Source organism: Rhinolophus hipposideros (genome assembly GCF_964194185.1).
Source record: "Rhinolophus hipposideros genome assembly, chromosome: 5".
NCBI lineage: Eukaryota > Metazoa > Chordata > Mammalia > Chiroptera > Rhinolophidae > Rhinolophus > Rhinolophus hipposideros.
In genome coordinates this window covers 8,661,588-8,679,123 of record NC_138051.1, presented here as the reverse complement: position 1 = coordinate 8,679,123, position 17,536 = coordinate 8,661,588, and the positions used below count along the sequence as shown (strand labels likewise).

The window sequence follows — 17,536 nt, the reverse complement described above, 5'->3', positions numbered from 1 at the left end:
ATGTGTACTCCTTTGACATGACATTGTTATCAATGTATATAGTTTAATCTTAACTACCTTTACTTCTGACATTAACATATTCTATTAATTGCCTTTGTCTTTTGCTATTACATATTGCTAAATAAATTGATTAGATATTGCTAAATAAATTGATTAGCCCCATTCTAGTGTGTTCCTTCTCCTTCCCTCCCCCCCGTCATTATTGTGGCCAAGATGGTGATGATAAAAGAGTCTGTGTGTGTGTGTGTGTGTGTGTGTGTGTGTGTGCGCGCGCGCGCGCACACACAGGGACAGTTGGGTGAGGGGTAGGAAGAGAGAAGGTCAGAGCTGACTGTATGTGATAGAACTTTAAATTGATTTTTTTCATCAACATTTATTACACTCATCTCTTCCTCTCCTTCCACAGGCTGACACCCTAAATAGGTGTTCAGTCAAAAGCAGTTATCTGATCACAGGTTCACTCCAAACTCGAACTGGGCAAAAATTGCAGCTCAGGGCACTTGGGATGTGAGTATGGGAACATCCTAGGACAGGATGTAATGGTCAACTGACCTTCCACAGCATCCTTATACTGCTGGGTCAATCTGTCCATCCAGATTTAATTCAAGTCATGGACAGTCTGAAATAGCTTCCAGATGCTTCCTGTCCATCTTATCACCTGGTTCTCAATTCCTCTAAGTCTTTTCTATCCAGCTACTTCCTGGGGTGTCATTTTTAATTGTACGAGATTAATTGATATTATTTGAACTAAGTGAATATAGCTTGCTAATTTGTCATACACATGTGTTTGATAAACTTATTCTATTTACTGCTTCTAGCATATCCTGCAAGCTATTTAGGGACAGTACATTAACTATTTCAGGACACGAAGTCATTGGTTGATTTGGCTCCCATTAAAAATTCTTCAGACATAAACTTTTATTTTGATTTTCATTTGTAGTGGAGATTTGTTCTGTGCTAATGCAGTTACAATCTTTTATTAGTCTTCTTGGAAATTAAGGATATGATAGGCCAGATAAAAAAATACACTGTGTATAGGTGAAGTAGTTTTTCCTTTTTTGGCAAGACAACTTGCCAAAAAGAGAAGTTTACAGGAGAAGTTTATAGGAAATACAAGTCTCAGTATTATGCCATTATCAACAAATCTCTAGAAAACAGTTACACAGCTCAAACAATTTACTTCCAAAGAATGCCTTTCAGAGAAAACTCCCCAAACTAGGAAAATGCTTTGGATACCTCAGCTCTAGGTATTTCCGTACGTATACACACATCTGAGGTTTACCTTGCAACTCGATGCTGTGTTTAATCAGTTACCATGAACCAAATGCAGTGAGAGTGCAACAAAATTAATAATGCCCAAGATGGATACCAGTTGATTGTTCATTTAATAACTTTTGATTTTCATTGATGTTAACTGAGTAAAAATAAAAGTAAAACAAAATTTTAAAATTACGAGAATGTTTTGAGGAAAAAAATTGAATACAAATAACTTTTTAAAATTCAAGAAAGGAAAATCTGTAACTTCAGAAAAATGGATTTATAACACCATATAAACATAGATATCTCCAAATGGGTGTTATCCATCAAAATAGTTAATATAGTTGTCTTAGGAAGTCCACATACGTTAGCTTTTGATGTTGCTCTCTTATGGAGAAATTTTTTTTGCAGTCTTTCTTTCAGAAGTATTTTCCAATAATTTATATTACTGCAATGCCATCTCTGATACATAATATGTAAGGAATATACAGGAAAAATGTCATTTGTAAAAAATGTTTTTTTAATGACAGAATTATTGGTGGAGAGTAGACAGGCAGATATAAATTAAAGGATAATCTCCCTCACTCAGCTGCCCCACACACATATACAAATCTCAGTCATTATGCAGTTAGTTTGCTAAGCAATATTCCCAGATAAATGTCAGTGATTTTCTAGGTCTATAGCTGAAACTTTCACACTTTAGTACTTCACGTGCATGCCAAGCTGACTGAGCACAATGGGAAGATTACAGTAACTCAAGACAACATAACCCATACATTAAAATATTCTCAATTACTAAAAATATATTTTTGAATTTCATGCTCAGTTTTCCAGCCAAAAAGTGGAAGAGTGAAGGGACTGACTAGCTATTTCAAAAAAGAAACGTTACAATGATACATTTCCAATCATGTAAATAATATTAGGCTACAATGAAGTGACTTGCCTGAGTTACCTATAACACAGGTTTTATATCCTCTTGAACGTAGCTACTAGAAAACAGTATTAAGTAATAATACTATTTTTAGTGTATAGTGTAAATGGTTTTACATCTGGAAATACAGGCAAATAAAGGGATACAAGGATAGAAGTTTTTACTCTAGCAAAGTTCCCATCAAGGTCTTTGAAGTCTGTTTACAATTGCCGTGTTTTTTTTGTGTTTTGTTTTGTTTTGCTTTTTTTAATATATCACTTCCATTTCTCTTCAGATAAAATGTTTAAAACACACTTTATAACCTTACACTATCTCTTATGTCTATGTCCTTTACAACTGATCGATGTTTTATAACTAAATAAAAATAAACTGTTCTCTTCTCCATAAATGCTTCCACAAATAAAAATAAAACTCCTTTAGGTTAAGAAAGGTCAAGATTTACAAAGTCAAAGCAAGGAAATTTGAAGTCTATATTCGTGATTCTCACACTTGAGCATTCAGCAGAATCATGACCTGAGGTAATGAACACAGATTGCTGGGACCCACACTCTGAATTTCTGATTTAGAAAGTCTGGGACGTCGATCATTTGCATTTCTAATAAGTTTCCAGGTGAAACTGATGTTAAAGGTGAGGGTTCCCCAGTTTGAGAACCTAACATCTGGGATATGCAAGACAGATTTGAAAAGTCATATATAAATATATTTTTCCACCCACTTAATAGTTTTGACATTTATAACAACCAAAGATGCTGATTTGCACACAAAGCTGATTCTATTCTCAGCTAAGTGACTAATAACCATATCAATATTAAAATAAAACAAACAAACCAAAAAAAAAAAAAACAAAAAACACCACCACCTTCATCACAATAAAGTTCAGGAGCAGAACTGCCTCCTCCTTCATTATTAAGCAACATGGGCACAGGATTATTCTAATGCAATTGTTTTCTACTTGTCTCCACTCCTAGATCTTACCCTTTTCCACTCCCCAATTTGACACTTGCCAGGAGTCATAATCTGAATTACAAAAAGTAACAGGAAAATGGAACCAAGTCTTTCTAATCCAGACAGTTCCAGCCATCCCCACCACCACCAATCTTTCTCACTTCTCATTATCCTCACCCCCACACATATACATACACACAATTAAAAAATAATAAAATAAACTACTTTTGATGGAATGATCTGAACAAATGAGAGAGAAAGACTTGGGCAAGGGCTAAAAGGAATTCAGACTCTCCCATGCTAAGGAACAGCTCCTCGAGAAGGCTCTAACTCCAGCATTCCTCCATCTCTGAAAGCCTGGCCACTCTCAGCTGCTGGGGATACCAGAGTCTGGCAGAAGTCAAAGAGCACTAAATAAATCACTGCTCTCCTCAAGGCCCCAGTGCCTGCCAATTGCCAAGAGGTAGGACCTGCTTCGAGTCTCAGCATCTCGCTCATACACACACACCACAACCACCACCACCATTTAGCAAGCTCTGTTCCACCTGGGAACTAGGGAGCAGGAGAGGGGAAATAAAGATGCTCAAAGGTGGTATAAAGTGAAGGTTTCTCAGCCAGAGCCAAGGAGGCAACTAGGAAGATACAAGAAGGGGAGTGGCAGAAGGGCCTGCTGGCACGAGGCCAGAGCCCCTACTTGGGGGTGGGGGGGCGCCCTCCTGGCCACCCTGCAGCACTGCTTGGCCCTGGACAGAACCCAGGGGAGAGATTAAAGACTGGGTCGCATCTCCTGCGTTCTTTCTCAAACACCCACCCACTGTGCACTCGGTGATCTCAGAGTTTGAGGATTCAAGGTCCCCTTGTACCCGCGCCCACTCCGCAGTCCGCAGTCAGGTCTAGGGTCTGCAGGGAAAGGTCCAGCATTTCCACACTCATGCCATTTGCCCCGGGGGTTGCCACTGACTAAGCACTGCAGTGCTAGGGTCCAAACTCCCGAGTGAGACAGTAGGCAGTGGGCTGGATTTACAGCGCACATTCTCAGGATATTGGCCCTAGGGGAGCTGTGGGTGAGTTCTGTCCCCTGAAGGGCTGTTCTAATCTCCCACCATACCTCGAGATCACAAAAGTTATTTTTCCTTTATGGCACCGCCTTCTCGTCCCGGGAGCAGATGCACTTCGGCCAGACCCGGGTGTGTGTGCGTGACTATATATTTTCCGTCCCGAAAGCCAAGGGTGCCAACTGCTGACAAGCAAGGGAACCTGGATTTGCTCCTGAGGACTTAAAAACCTCCGAATTAACAAGCTCGCCCTTCTCCCGGTCCTAACCTGTCCAGATCTGGGTTTTCCAGAGAACTGGGACTGTGTTCCAGTTGCAGTGAGCTGGTGTCCTGCCCCGGAGCCGAGACGCGCGGACGTGGCCATCCGTTCATTCATGCATTTGCTCATCCATTCACACAAACATGTTTCTTAATTGTGTCTGGCACCGAGAATCTTGCCTGCTATTTTCCCCTCCCCAAGTCAGTGCTCATGGCAACGGCCGGTGCAGAATGCAACTCAACTGTCACCCCACTTCCTGAGCCGGAAAATCAAGTCATTTAGGCATTCACACAGAAAAAGGGACAGGTGGGGGGGGGCGGGGGCGGAGAGGGATGGGGAGAGCAGTGGGGTCACATTCGAAGCCTCCCTTCGGGGGAAACCGCAGCACCGACACCGCGGCACGCGGGTAGCCAAATTATTAAATCAAAGACTGGTAGAGCTTGGGTCCCCAGGAGGGAGGGATAAATCAAGTGCAAAGCCACTCGTTCGCAGGAGTGCAACGCAGTCGGCTCGACCCAACTCCGAGCCCGAGCCGAGGTGCTGGGGGAGCGGCTCGCAGCCCAATCCGCAACGCGCTCGCTGTCTTCTTACAGCTCCCACTAACGTGATGGAGTGTGAATCAAATGCCAAGCCGGGAGGGGCCCCGGGACTGCGCGAGTCGTGCCTTCACGCTCACCAGCCTATCTCGCCTAAGAATCACAAGGTCACGATAGCGTCGCGATTCCACTTACCGTACACTCCTTGGCCAGAGATCCCCTCCAGGAGGACTGTTAGCAGCCACACGAGACCGTACACTAAATCCATCTTCACGTGAACACGAACATATCCAGCCCAGGGGGGACGCAGCGGGACCTTCTGGAGGCCGGTGGCCGAGCGAGTGCGCTCCCCTCGCTCGCGGGCCGCGCCGAGGTGCCCGGGACCCGCTCGCCCAAGGAAGCGCCGTCCGTCCGTCCTTCCCCGGCCGCGGCAGTGAGCGGAGCGCAGGAGCCCCACACACCCCACACTCATGCACGCACGCACACACACACACACACAGACACACTCCCGCAACACAATACCCTGACACACACACGCACGCCTCACTCACGCCGGGCGCCTGGGAAAATCGCAGACGCCGGGGAGGAGCGGGGGGGCGTGATGGGAAAGGGAGCCGAGAGGCGAAGTCTTCTCCGGGGCAGCGGGCTCCAGTCTCCGCAGCGGCCGCGGCGACGCGCCGGGCGGGCGGCGGGCGCGGGCAAGGGGCCGGGGGTGCCGAGCGGAGCGAGCCTGGCGCGGGCAGCCTCTGGAGCAGGAAGTGGCCTGCGACTCGGGGCGCAGAGCAGGAGCTTCGTCGCCGGTGTTCGCTGTTACAAAGTAACTCGCGAAGGTCCCCGGAGGAGCGTCAAGCGGCGGCAGCGGCCCGCCCGCCCGCAGTCCGGAGCCCCCAGCCCTGCTGCCTTGCCTTCCCCCATTCCATCAGTTGCCATTGCAACGCCAATCCTGTTACACGATACAGGCTCGCATCGCCGAGCGGGGAGAGGAGGAAGAGGAGGAGGAAGGAGGAGGAGTGGGACTAGGGGGACCGGGGTGGGAGGAAGGAAAGGGAGGCGCAGGAGGAGGGAGGCGAGGGGCCGACAGGGCGCAGAGTGTGCGTCGCCAGCTCTCCCGGGCGACAGCCTCGGGCTCCGCCGCCACCTCCACCACCACCGTCCTCCCAAATAGGCTGCAGCGCCCCGCCAGCGAAGCGGGCCCTCGGGCCGGCCGCACCAATTCCGGGAGCCCCAGGCAGCGTCCAGGCACCGCCACTTGCGAGAGAGGGAAGCAGCGAGCGGATCCGCACACGCGTCTACGCGAGCTCACCCGCCCCGCGCGCGTCCTCTCGGCTTCCGCGCCGCCCCCGCCGGGCGGAGGGTGGGGGCCGTCGGGACCCGCGGGAGTTCAGAGGAGGGAGCCGCAGAAGGGGTTCCCCGCCCGGGCTAACGTGGTGCTGGCATCCGGAGCTGGACGCGGCGTCGGCCGCCCGAGGACGACCCCCCCCCGGCTGGCTGCGCGGCCGCCGCTCGGCCCCAGCTGCGGCGGGGTCCCCGGGCCGGGCGGCGGGGCGCCGGGGCTGGACGCCGGCCCGGATCCCGGGGGTGCGCGGGGGTGCGCGCCGCGGAGGCCCACCGGGGCGGAGCAGGACGGCGACGCCGAGCGCTGGCGGCCCGGCTGCCGGCGGCCAGGAGGAAGGCTGTGTGTGGTCACGTTGTGCGCTACGTGCAGGGAGCGCGAGCTGCTCGCCGCAGCCGGCGACGTCAAAGCCGGGTGCGCGGCTCGGGCGCCTTCCTCCGCGCCGCGCTCCTCCTTCGCTCGGCAGCCCCGGAGCTCGTCAGCGTGGACAGCGCCGGAGGCTCCGCGAGGCCAGCCGCATCCGGCCCCCAGCCGTCCCCGCCCAGGCCCGCCCCCGTCCTCCCGCGAGCTCCGCGGCGGCAGACGCCCGTTACCGTTTCTGATGCCACCGCGTGCGTTCGCTCGCGGAAGGGCCAGCCACCACCTTAGACCGGGGGCAATCACAGGACCCAACCATCCCCTCCCGCCGCCCAAGGTCTTCCAGGATCCGTTCCGCTCGGCTGGAGGGCAGCACAGGCCACAGCACTTGGAAGCGGCTTCGTTTCGTTCGCATTTCTGTCCTTTTTAAATGGAAATGTGGTCATCACGGCAATGAAGGCTCCAGGGCAGACACGCTAGGAGTTCAGAGCTTAGTTTAATATGCACTGTCTCCTGCTAAAGTTAACAGCTTTGAAAATCTTTTCTCTTTGGGGGAAAAAGAGAGTCTGGTTGAGGCAGAGCTAGCTCTGAGGTTTGAGGACCTTAAGAAATGCATCGTTATAAAAAGGATTAGAAAATGCAAGGCAGCTTTCATTTGCATTGGAACTAGTGGAGACTGACTTGACCAAAAATGAATAGGAGAAACTGGAAATACAGTATTGGTCTGATCTGTTTTTGTAACCACAATAATTAGTGCTTCCTGCACGCAATCCACTTCGTTGAATATACTGTTCTTCACTGATTCAAACAGCATCGGAATGGGAAGTGTTTAAAATAGCTAAAAAAAAAAAAAAACGTGTATTTATACACGTGTTACTAAAGTAATTGCTATTGGAAAATCTGGAGCATAGTATTCATTTATCTGCTCCCATAATAGACTGATAAAACACCGCAGGTCCCTCGCCTCCTGCTACTTGTGCTGGGGGGAGGGGACTCCAAGCATTAGAAAATGAATAGATTCCGTTGTTTATACTAAGGTCCTTTTCCTCACTTAAGTTAGTTACGCATTTTTATTTTGTAGGGTGTGATCTAGTGCTGACCCTCTGGGGTGCAAGATGAAAGGAACCAAGAAGGTTGAGAGGGTCCCAAAGGATGCCTCACATCATATTAAGAACCCACCCCTTCTTCATGAAATGCCATTTTCACGTAGATAGAATTAAGTATCAGGCTAGAAGCGACTCCCAACGCGTGGCACTTCGGAAGAGGAATGAATGAAGCTCACTCAGTGGTCACCTGTGGTCGCTGGGTGTAGGGGAATTGTCTTCTGTTTGTGGAGATCCGTCTTATAAAAGTAGATCATTCCTGCATACTGCAGCACAGCAGCTGCGTGGTCAGTACACTGCAACTCCTCTGAGATCGCAGCTCAGAAGCTGTCTTGTCCACCATGCATTTATGCCCAGATTTTAGCTGCTCATGTTCGGAAATAGTACTTCACCTCCATATTCACTCTGTCCTTTTTAAATTCTTATTTATGCAATCCATGTTGTTGAATGATTTTGGGACTCTAAATTGAGGTATTTTACTATCCCAAAGAGTCAACATATCACTTTGACAAAAGAACCCAGACAAATGGTGATTACTTTTCTTCACCTTCAAAATTAGGAGATAAGCTTCAGAAACTCAGGGACTTTCTTTTACAAGTAGTGCACATCTCTGCCTAGGAAAGGACCATATCCCCATGGAGCCCTCAGCAGTTACTGAGTGAACTAATTGGAGCTTGTAGAGAACTTAGAGAACCTGGCCACTTTACAATTTATTTCAATTAGGGAAACAGCCATGTGTGCGTATCTAATATGTCTAGGCCTTATCTAGCTATTGGACATTCAAAGATATCATATATGATAGAATCCCTTCCTTTAGAAAACACACAGTCTAATAGGGTATGTTGGTCAATGCAGGTACCACTACATCAGTTGACACTACAAGTCCTATATGCATAAAATCCCAGGACACATGACAGCAAATTTTACATGCAATCATTAATTGGGTGATATGACAGTAAGAATAAAAATTGCACAGATTTAATATGCTTTTTTTTCTTTCTATGAAAAAATACTGAGTAGATTACTTATAGAAACAATTGGCCAATTCAATCACCAAGGTTTGGTTTTGTTTTTCCTGGAATTCAACATTTTTAGGCTGCTCTGACCAAACAGGCATGATATATAAAGCACACCTGGGCATTAGCTATTGAAAGCCTCCAGGTGGTGAACCTGAGCTGAGGCTTAAGGACAGACAGGCAGAGAGATGGTTTATCAGAGAGAAGGGGAGGAGCTCTAGAAAGCAGGTCTAAAGGCTGTAATGAAATCACACCCAGGGCACTCTGTGTGGCCCAATTAGAGCAGTTTCCCACAGGAGCGTGTCAATAACTTTAAGGATCCTCAGCTTCTTGAATTTTGCATACTGAGTACAGACATTGCATGGAACCCGAATCCCTCGTCGTATTACTGCCAGGCCCCACTCAGGAGTATTCTTCTGTCTCTAGTGGGAGCAGCAATGGACATGTTATCATTTGTGATAAAAGGATGCTGAAAATTTAGGGGCTCTCCTCTGACAGCCTTAATTACCATAATAACCTGTTATAGTTATATTGACTATAGTTTCATTTCAAATTTCTATCTTCATCCTCTAATATGAGCATGATGTTCCAACCTAGGTAGCTTGAGAAAGGCAATGTCATGGAGGAAGTCACGGCTTGGCAGGAGATCCACCCACAGTAGTAGGGCAGAAATGAGAAAAATAAGTAACTCTGAAGATACAGCTGAGTAGGCAAAATCAGAATATCAGTGGCAAATCTGTCCTTTCTTTCCAATTTAGCCTCTTCCCACAAAGCAAAGACCAGGTCTTGTATAATATTTATGGTCGCTCCCTGTTTCCCTGCTGGCCCTATAAATCACACTGACTCCCATACACACTATTTTGTTGCCAGTTTATAAAAACAAACAAGAATATAAAAAGTATCAGTGGCATATAGGAAACCTCTCAGGAATTGTACATCCTGATCTGTTGCTTCATAATTCCTTTGCTTGCCTTGTTGTTCTTGGTTACAGGTTCCCGGCTCACATCACAGTTTCCTAGGACTATAACCCAACCTGTATCATTCCTCGGTTGGCTGCATATCTCGATCCCTGGCCTAGCCCTTTTATCTTGAGGCTTAGTCTATTTTCAAAATCTGTTAAGGCAAGCTCCATTGGTTGATGGCCCAGACTTGTACCTCAGACTCCAAACTACCACCTCCACAACCTCTACTCAATGGACTTTAAAACTTTCCAAGATCACAATAAAGTTTGATTAAAGCCCAAAATGGAACCATTCCTACAGGTCACACACTCTTCTGTCCTGGTAAATGGTGTCTAGCCAAATGCCTGTCCACCTAGTTTTATTTTCTCCTACCGTCCGTAGTAATAGCTTCCTGCATGCATGCTTAGAAATCTAAGCAGTTTTACATAGAATGTGGGTGATAATGAGAAACAGCATAGCATTGGGGATCCCAGGTGCTGGTCATTTCCAGGAGGCAGGCCGTTGTTCATAATCACAGAACCCAGTCGCTGGTTTTAAGTATGAGACAAGGGTTTTGTTTTGGGAAACAGGATTGTCCCTCAGTCGGGCTTTAGGGAGAACTAAAAGAGCAATGAGAAAGGTAACTGCTAATATTAGAAATAAAGAAGCATACTGAATCCCCATTATATGGACTGAGAGAAGGCAAGAGGAGATATGGCTTGAGGAAGCAACAAAATACCCAGAGAATAATCCCTGGAGGTAGCAAAGCCAGGGTCCAAATCAAAACGGAGGGTTCGGAGGAGAGGGTGAATGCATGAAGCCTGTTTTGAGAGGATGCCAAGGTAAATTGTTACCAGATGATGGGGCTAAGGTCTCAGATATACTGTGGCTGTTAGTGAGGGATATGGGACAAACCGAGGAAAGTAGAGGCAGAGACAGAAAACATGAGGCAAGCGCTTTGTTATTCCTCTATCTTCAGCTTAAAAATTGCACATTTCTAGAGTTTTTACTCACAGTAAAGAGCATCCCTTTCTCAGGCTTTTTTTTTTTCCCCCAAGACAGGCCGACTTGTCTCTAGTTCTAGACTTCCAGGATTTTGTGAAACATTCAGGTTTTTGATAGAGTTTGTATCTGGAACCCGTAATAAATTTTAAGAGCCTATCCACACATACCATTGATTTGGTAATTTTACTAACCCTGCCATGGACTTATTCTGGCATGTCGCCCTCTGCTTATAATTCTGACACTATCTCAGGAACAAATCCAATGCTCATTTGTTCTAGATTACAAGATGTTCAGTGCAGGGCAGTGTAACATAGGAGGTAAACATCTGATCTTTGACAGCAGACTGCCTTGGGCTTGCACCCCTAACATCAATGGCTTGGATATTTCCCTTATCCCATAAAGTGAAAAACCAAGAGGTTATGAAGAGTTTTATATAAAGTAATACATGTAAGATACATAGCTCAGCACCTGGCATATAGTACTCAAGTAATATACTATCATTATTATTCAGTATTTTTCTTGATATTTGCTGGTTGTTGGAGAGCATTAGTAGAGGGGGCTAATAACTTGAATGATTTCTATTTTGAGGTTAGCTGACAGCTTAGAACGTTTAGTTTTATAAGAATGATGAAGTGTTTATCTCTGAACGCATTACTTCACTTGCTTTCATTCAAAGTGACTCTGTCCCATTTCTGTCCAGTCACATTAAATTCTGTTTATCTGTAGTGTGTTGGCATTTCAGTACATAGGAATAGCCTTAATATCTTCTGAAAACTTGGAAATTTGAGAGTACAATTCTGCCTCAAGATTATTTTTGGAAGTGCTACATTCCTGGATATATTCTTGGGGAAGGCCCTAGCTTAAATATTAACACAGAGAAGGTTCTTCTTATCACTATGCGGGGTTTACTATCTTTTAAAAACGGATGAGTATGAAGTGATGCTCACACGTCTAGGTCACCAACAGACCAGATTAAAGATTAACAGGAAAGTTGGATTAGAAATCTTGTGGGGGAAGTATAAAAGAACCCTTTGTTCCTGACAAAGAAGTGATTTCAGTAAACCACAGATAAGATGTAAAGGACTAGAAGAGAGCTGAACAAAAATGTTCCTCATGATTCTATATTTGAAGCAATTTATAGATGTGCACGTAATAGGAAATAAAGAAAAGGAAATTTGGGTCGTAATCCGGTGGTTGGTTCAAAATTTATCATCACAACACTAATTTATAATATAATAAATATAATTAAAATATAACATAATGTAATATATCATACAATATAGTATAAATGCAGCTTTTAACATTCTCTGTAATTAAACTGCTAACAATCTACTCGTATCAGCTGGTGGTTGGAAAAACTCCAGGAAGCAGTCTCGTCTTGGTTTCAAACTTAGTCTCTTAATGTAATTGCCAAGTGTTTCTGGGTTTCTCTCACGCGTTCTTCTCCTTCTCCTCACCCCATGAGTGGCTGGTTCATGTTTTGTCCTGACAATAGTGACAGGTGTCTTCTTTTTCTATCCAGCATGATCTTCGGGTGTCTATCACATACCCTGCGGCAGACATTGCTCGTATCTTCTCCCCCTGGCTTCAAGTCCTAACGATGCAGATCCCACCTCATTCCAACCTCAGCCTTCTCTGAGACTTTTAGCCAATGAAACACTTTTCCATTCTTCTCTGGAGCCACCAGGAAAGTCTGTAACTCCTACACACCACTCACATTGGAAAATCAAACGGCACTATTTTTCATTATTCCTTTATCTGAATATACCATGTTGATATTTCTACTCCTTTGTAGAATCCCTGGTCTGCACTCAATGAGGCATTTTCATCCGAGAGTTAAGGCACGTTACCAAAAACAAGCTTTCTGTGCCATGGAATTCTTACAGTTTAAGGAGGTTGTCATTCCCTCTGCAGCCACAAGACAGGACAGGGACCTGCGTATTCTGAACTTCCAAGCTGCTGTCTCTTTTTCCTTCTCCTCTCTCTGTAGGTTCCATCTCTCTCCCCCACCATAAGCCATCTACCAGGCCAGAGGGGTGTTCACCTTCTTTCTAAAGGGGAATAGGAACCTCATTTCAATTTTGCATTATCCTGCTCTCTGGATCAAGCTTTTACAGCCCAGGTCTGGGAATTACCCTCCAAATCTTTTTTTTTTTTTTTTCCCTTAAATGCCGGACACTTCTTTTTTACCTTGGCTTATGCCTTTTTCCTGAGGGGATGCTAAACTTCAATAAATATAGAACCCTAGATGTCGTGTGGGAGACCCTGCTCGCTGCGCCATTTGTCATGCGGGGCGTCCGGCAGGGCCTCCAGTCCCGCTCCCCACATAAGAACGCAGGACCTGGTGAGGCCAAAAAGGAACACCCACGGAGCCATAAGTAGGGAAGTCATATCACTATATTCTCACCGGCGGCATCTGCCTCTCTGCAATCTGCTCTTGCTAGCCCCCATTTTTTTGGCTAGCGTAGCCACAGCAGTTATATTAGTGGCCAATGGCTTACGGGTTACAGCTGATGGCCAACTAGCCACAGCTGATGGCCATCTGATCACAGTTGATGGCCATTTACACCTGAACCAGCACCTTTCTATGTGAGGCCAAGAGCCTGGAAACTGCTTTTTGGGGCTTTGTCCCCACACTAGAGCAGGAAGAATTACAGGGAATCAGAAACAAATTGAATATAGGATCATATTTTAAATATTAGTTATAGCTACACAGCCCATTTCTCTATAAATAAGTTAGTAAGGGTGTAGGACCAGACCCTGCCTATTTGGGATAACCCAGGAAGACAGGAAAAAAAAATTGTATGGAAGCTGGAGGGTAGATCCAAATGAGTAGAGGGTTTGTGGGTCGGGGTGGGGGTAAGGAGAATTCCTGGGGAAATCAATGAGAAGGGCCTTGAAGGAAGGAGAAAAAAATCCTGTAGGCAGGAAATTCTTTATTAGAAGGATGGAGAGGCAAGGATTCCAGCATGCCACCAAACGAGGAAAGAAAGACCAGCCAAAAAACATATTGTGGCTGAGTTTTCTGATTTGGCTTAACAAGCAAGATTACAACAAGACAGGTGAGGGAGGAGGAGAGAAGCACAGGGAGCTGTACTGGGTTGGGTAGTGTTTCTCCTCATTCATGTCCTTCTCAGAATCTCAGAACTTGACCTCATTTGGAAATAGGGTCATAACAGATGTTATTAGTTAAGATGAGGTCATACTGGAGTCAGATGGGCCCTGAATCCAATATGACTCATGTCCTTAGAAGAAAAAGAGAAGGCACAGAAACAGACACACATAGGGGGAAACACCATGCGACAGGCAGAGACTGGAGAACTGTGTCTACAAGTTAAGGGATGCCAGGGATAACTGCCAATACCAAGGGCTAAGAGAAAGGAAAGCAGCACATTCTCTCCTAATGAATTCAAAGAGAGCCCAGCCCTGCTGACCCTTTCATGTGGGATTCCTAGCCTCCAGAAGTGTAGGAGAATAAATTCCGCTTGTCATAAGCCACCCAGTTTGTGGTGCTTTGTTACAGCAGCCCTGAGAGACTAACGGAAGAGCTCACACTTGTCCCTTGGGCAAGAGTCAACACAAAGACCATTTGGCTGTGATCTGGAACCCCTCTCTCAGACACTTCCTTTAGGAAGCTTTCTTCTAAATCATTATGGAACCACACTTTTCAGCTTGAACAAATTAAATAACCTCAGTAGTACATAACATTCCACATCTGTAAAATATACTGCTTACTCAGGAGAATATGAGAGTTAAATGGAATAATGCTTGCTAAAACATAGGTGAGCAAGCCCTTCTTGGGTTCCCCAGGGAAACCAGGTTTAAGAACTACTATTCCCAAGTTCACTTTGATGCAGGTAGAAATGTGAAGCTTGGGATATCCAAAAGGAGAAGCGAAGAATTTTCTGTCCTCAGCATTCTCCTGCGTGTATCTGATGAATACCTTGTATTCAGCAAAAGCCTGGAAAAAGGAAACCTCTCACTTTTTCTCTTTCCTCTCTTTTTTTTACTCTCCTGTAACCAGAAGAGGGGACTCTGCCTCTTCTTCTTGTCTATCCCCATTAAGTAAAACTCACTGAGAGCAGCCATTTTGAAATTTCCTTTTCTTGCCATTTTTTAAATTACAGCCTATGACAATATAGTTTATATCATGACACAGTGCACACACACACACACACACTCACACATACATCCAAAGCACTTTTTTTCTCATACAGCAATTATCCTTACACATGTAAAATATGTTGATGTGTTCTTTTCTATTCCATTCCATTCTCTTTCATATTATTTTATTTTCAAAAAATATTGGTCTGACCATAGCAAATTTATTCCATAACTCCTTAACGGGTCATCATCAAATGCAAACGCCTGTTTTTTGACATGCAGAAGTGTTGCTAATAATAAATAAATAAATAAATAAATAAATAAGCAAATAAGCAAATTATTCTCTATCTAAAAAGCCTGAAAAGTGCATGTACCTTAACTCTCTTGACCTGAGACAATAAATCTCTTGATTAGACGTTGGAGAACGGATAACTATTAAAGATACATTCTGAATGACATACTTCTTTACCTGTTTTGTATCCCCTCCTTTTTTTCATTCAATATAGTGGGACATCTTTCCATGGTATTGATTATCTTCAGTAACATTTTAATGATTGAATAGTACCTCAATGTAATCATTTAACCAAGCTCCCTTTGGGGGGCATTTGCTTTGTTTCAAAAGCTTATATTCTAATGAGAGGAGACAGATAATGAACAACAAACAAGTAAGCAAACAACCAATAAAGATAATTTCAGATTACAATAAGTATTTTAAAAACGTGATGTGATAAAATATGAAAGGGTTAATGATTGATTAGATAATATCATCAGGAAAGTGATTCTGAGATAGACCAGAAGGATAAAAGGCCTACCATATAAAGAGATGAGGAGAGATCTATGGACAAAGGGAAAAATAAGGGTGCTTGGAATTTAATGCATTGAAGAAACAGGAGGAAGGAAGGCTTTCTGAGAAGTAGTTAGGGACCAACTCATGAAGAACTCTGTTTTATTGTTAGTGCAAGTGGAAGCTCCTAGAAAACTCAGGGAGATAGAGATTGAGAGCTACAGCAAGCTAAAGCTAGGAAAAAAGAGAGACTATCCTAAGTGAGAAATGAGCCTATAGTCAGCAGAAATAATGGGTTTGGCTATCGAAGAATCTATTTGGGCACTGACCAAATGAAAGTTAGAGTACATTTCAGAGTTATGAAAACAATTTACATACACCAAGGAACATGGATTGTTTCTGAATTTATTTAGGTTTTTTTTTTAAGTTTGTAAAAATACTTTGTAATTTTGTTTGTATACATGTAGTTTTGTTTGTATTTGGGGAAACAAGCATACCATGTTTCCCCGAACATAAGACCTAGCCGGACCATCAGCTCTAATGGTTTTTTTGGAGCAAAAATTAATATAAGACCCGGTTTTATATTATATTATGCTATATAAGAACGGGTATTATATTATATTATATTATATTATATAAGACCCAGTATTATACAATATTATATTATGTTATGTTATGTTATGTTATGTTATGTTATGTTATGTTATATTATATTATATTATATTATATTATATTATATTATATTATATTATATTATATTATATTATATTATATTATAAAGACCTGGTCTTATATTACATTAAATTAAGACCAGGTCTTACATTAATTTTTGCTCCAAAAGACACCTTAGAGCTGATCGTCTGGTTAGGTCTTATTTTTGGGAAAACACAGTATATCTTGTACATTTTTATAATTATACCTTATTACTATGAATGAGACATTTTTAAAATTGTATTTTCTAATTGATTATTGTTGGTATGTAGGAAAGTTATTTAACTTTATTATACTCATTTGACAACCAGATGAAATTAAATACTAAGTCTGTTTTTCTCTTTCTATGATTGTCTTAAGTTTATCAGTAAATGAGAGGTCGCATAATCTGCTAATAATGATAAATTTCATTGCTTCTTTACATTACTATGAGTCTCCACTTCTCCCCTTTTGTGATACTTCATTGGCAGGAATTTCCATTTTAAAACTGAAACATGTTAGTGATGACATTTAAGATTTTAATTGGAATGCTTCTAGCAGTTCACAGTTCAGAAAGCTATGGAATGTTGGTTTCAAATGGATATACAATTCCCAGTTTAATAAAAAGTTGTTTGTGCTGTTCCTTGTTGTTGATGTTGTTTTTCTTGATTATTTTCCCTCCTGACCCAACATGCATGCTAATGAATTTAACAAAATGTCTTTTTGCCTTAATTATAATAAATTTACGATAATTTTAAACCTAGATTTATTGTAACAAGGTATTAGGGTTCTCCAGAGCAACAGAACCAGTAAGATATATACGGATATACATAAGGAGAGATTTGTAACAGAAATTGGTTCATGTGATTATGGAAGTCAGGAAGTCCCAAGATCTGCTAACAACCAGCTGGAGACACAGAAATGATGGTGGTCCCCTTCAGTCCAAGTCTGAAGACCTGAGAACCAGGGGACCTGATGGTCTAAGTCCCAGTGATGGTATAAATCCTACGGCTCCAGCACTAGGAACTCTAGGGTCCAAGGGCAGGAGAAGATGGATGTCCCAGCTCAAAGAAAGAAAGTTTACCTTTCCTCTGCCTTTTTGTTCCTTTCAGGCTCTCGGTGGATTGAAGGATGCTCACTTGCTTTGGGGAGGGCAATGTACTTACTCAGTCTACTGATTTGAATGCTAATCTCTTCCAGAAACATCTTCACAGACACAT

General features: G+C 43.7%; 1 protein-coding gene across 1 annotated transcript in view; it reads right to left on the bottom strand.

Moving 5' to 3' along the window:
• Positions 1 to 5,580, bottom strand: part of MDGA2 (MAM domain containing glycosylphosphatidylinositol anchor 2) — an 811,488-nt gene extending 805,908 nt beyond the window's left edge. Inside the window, exon 1 of the mRNA XM_081048257.1 lies at positions 5,179 to 5,580. Within this exon, the coding sequence (XP_080904383.1) occupies positions 5,179 to 5,455 (277 nt within the window). The 5' untranslated portion in view covers positions 5,456 to 5,580. The remainder of the gene's footprint in view (positions 1 to 5,178) is intronic.
• Between the last annotated feature and the right edge of the window lie 11,956 nt (positions 5,581 to 17,536).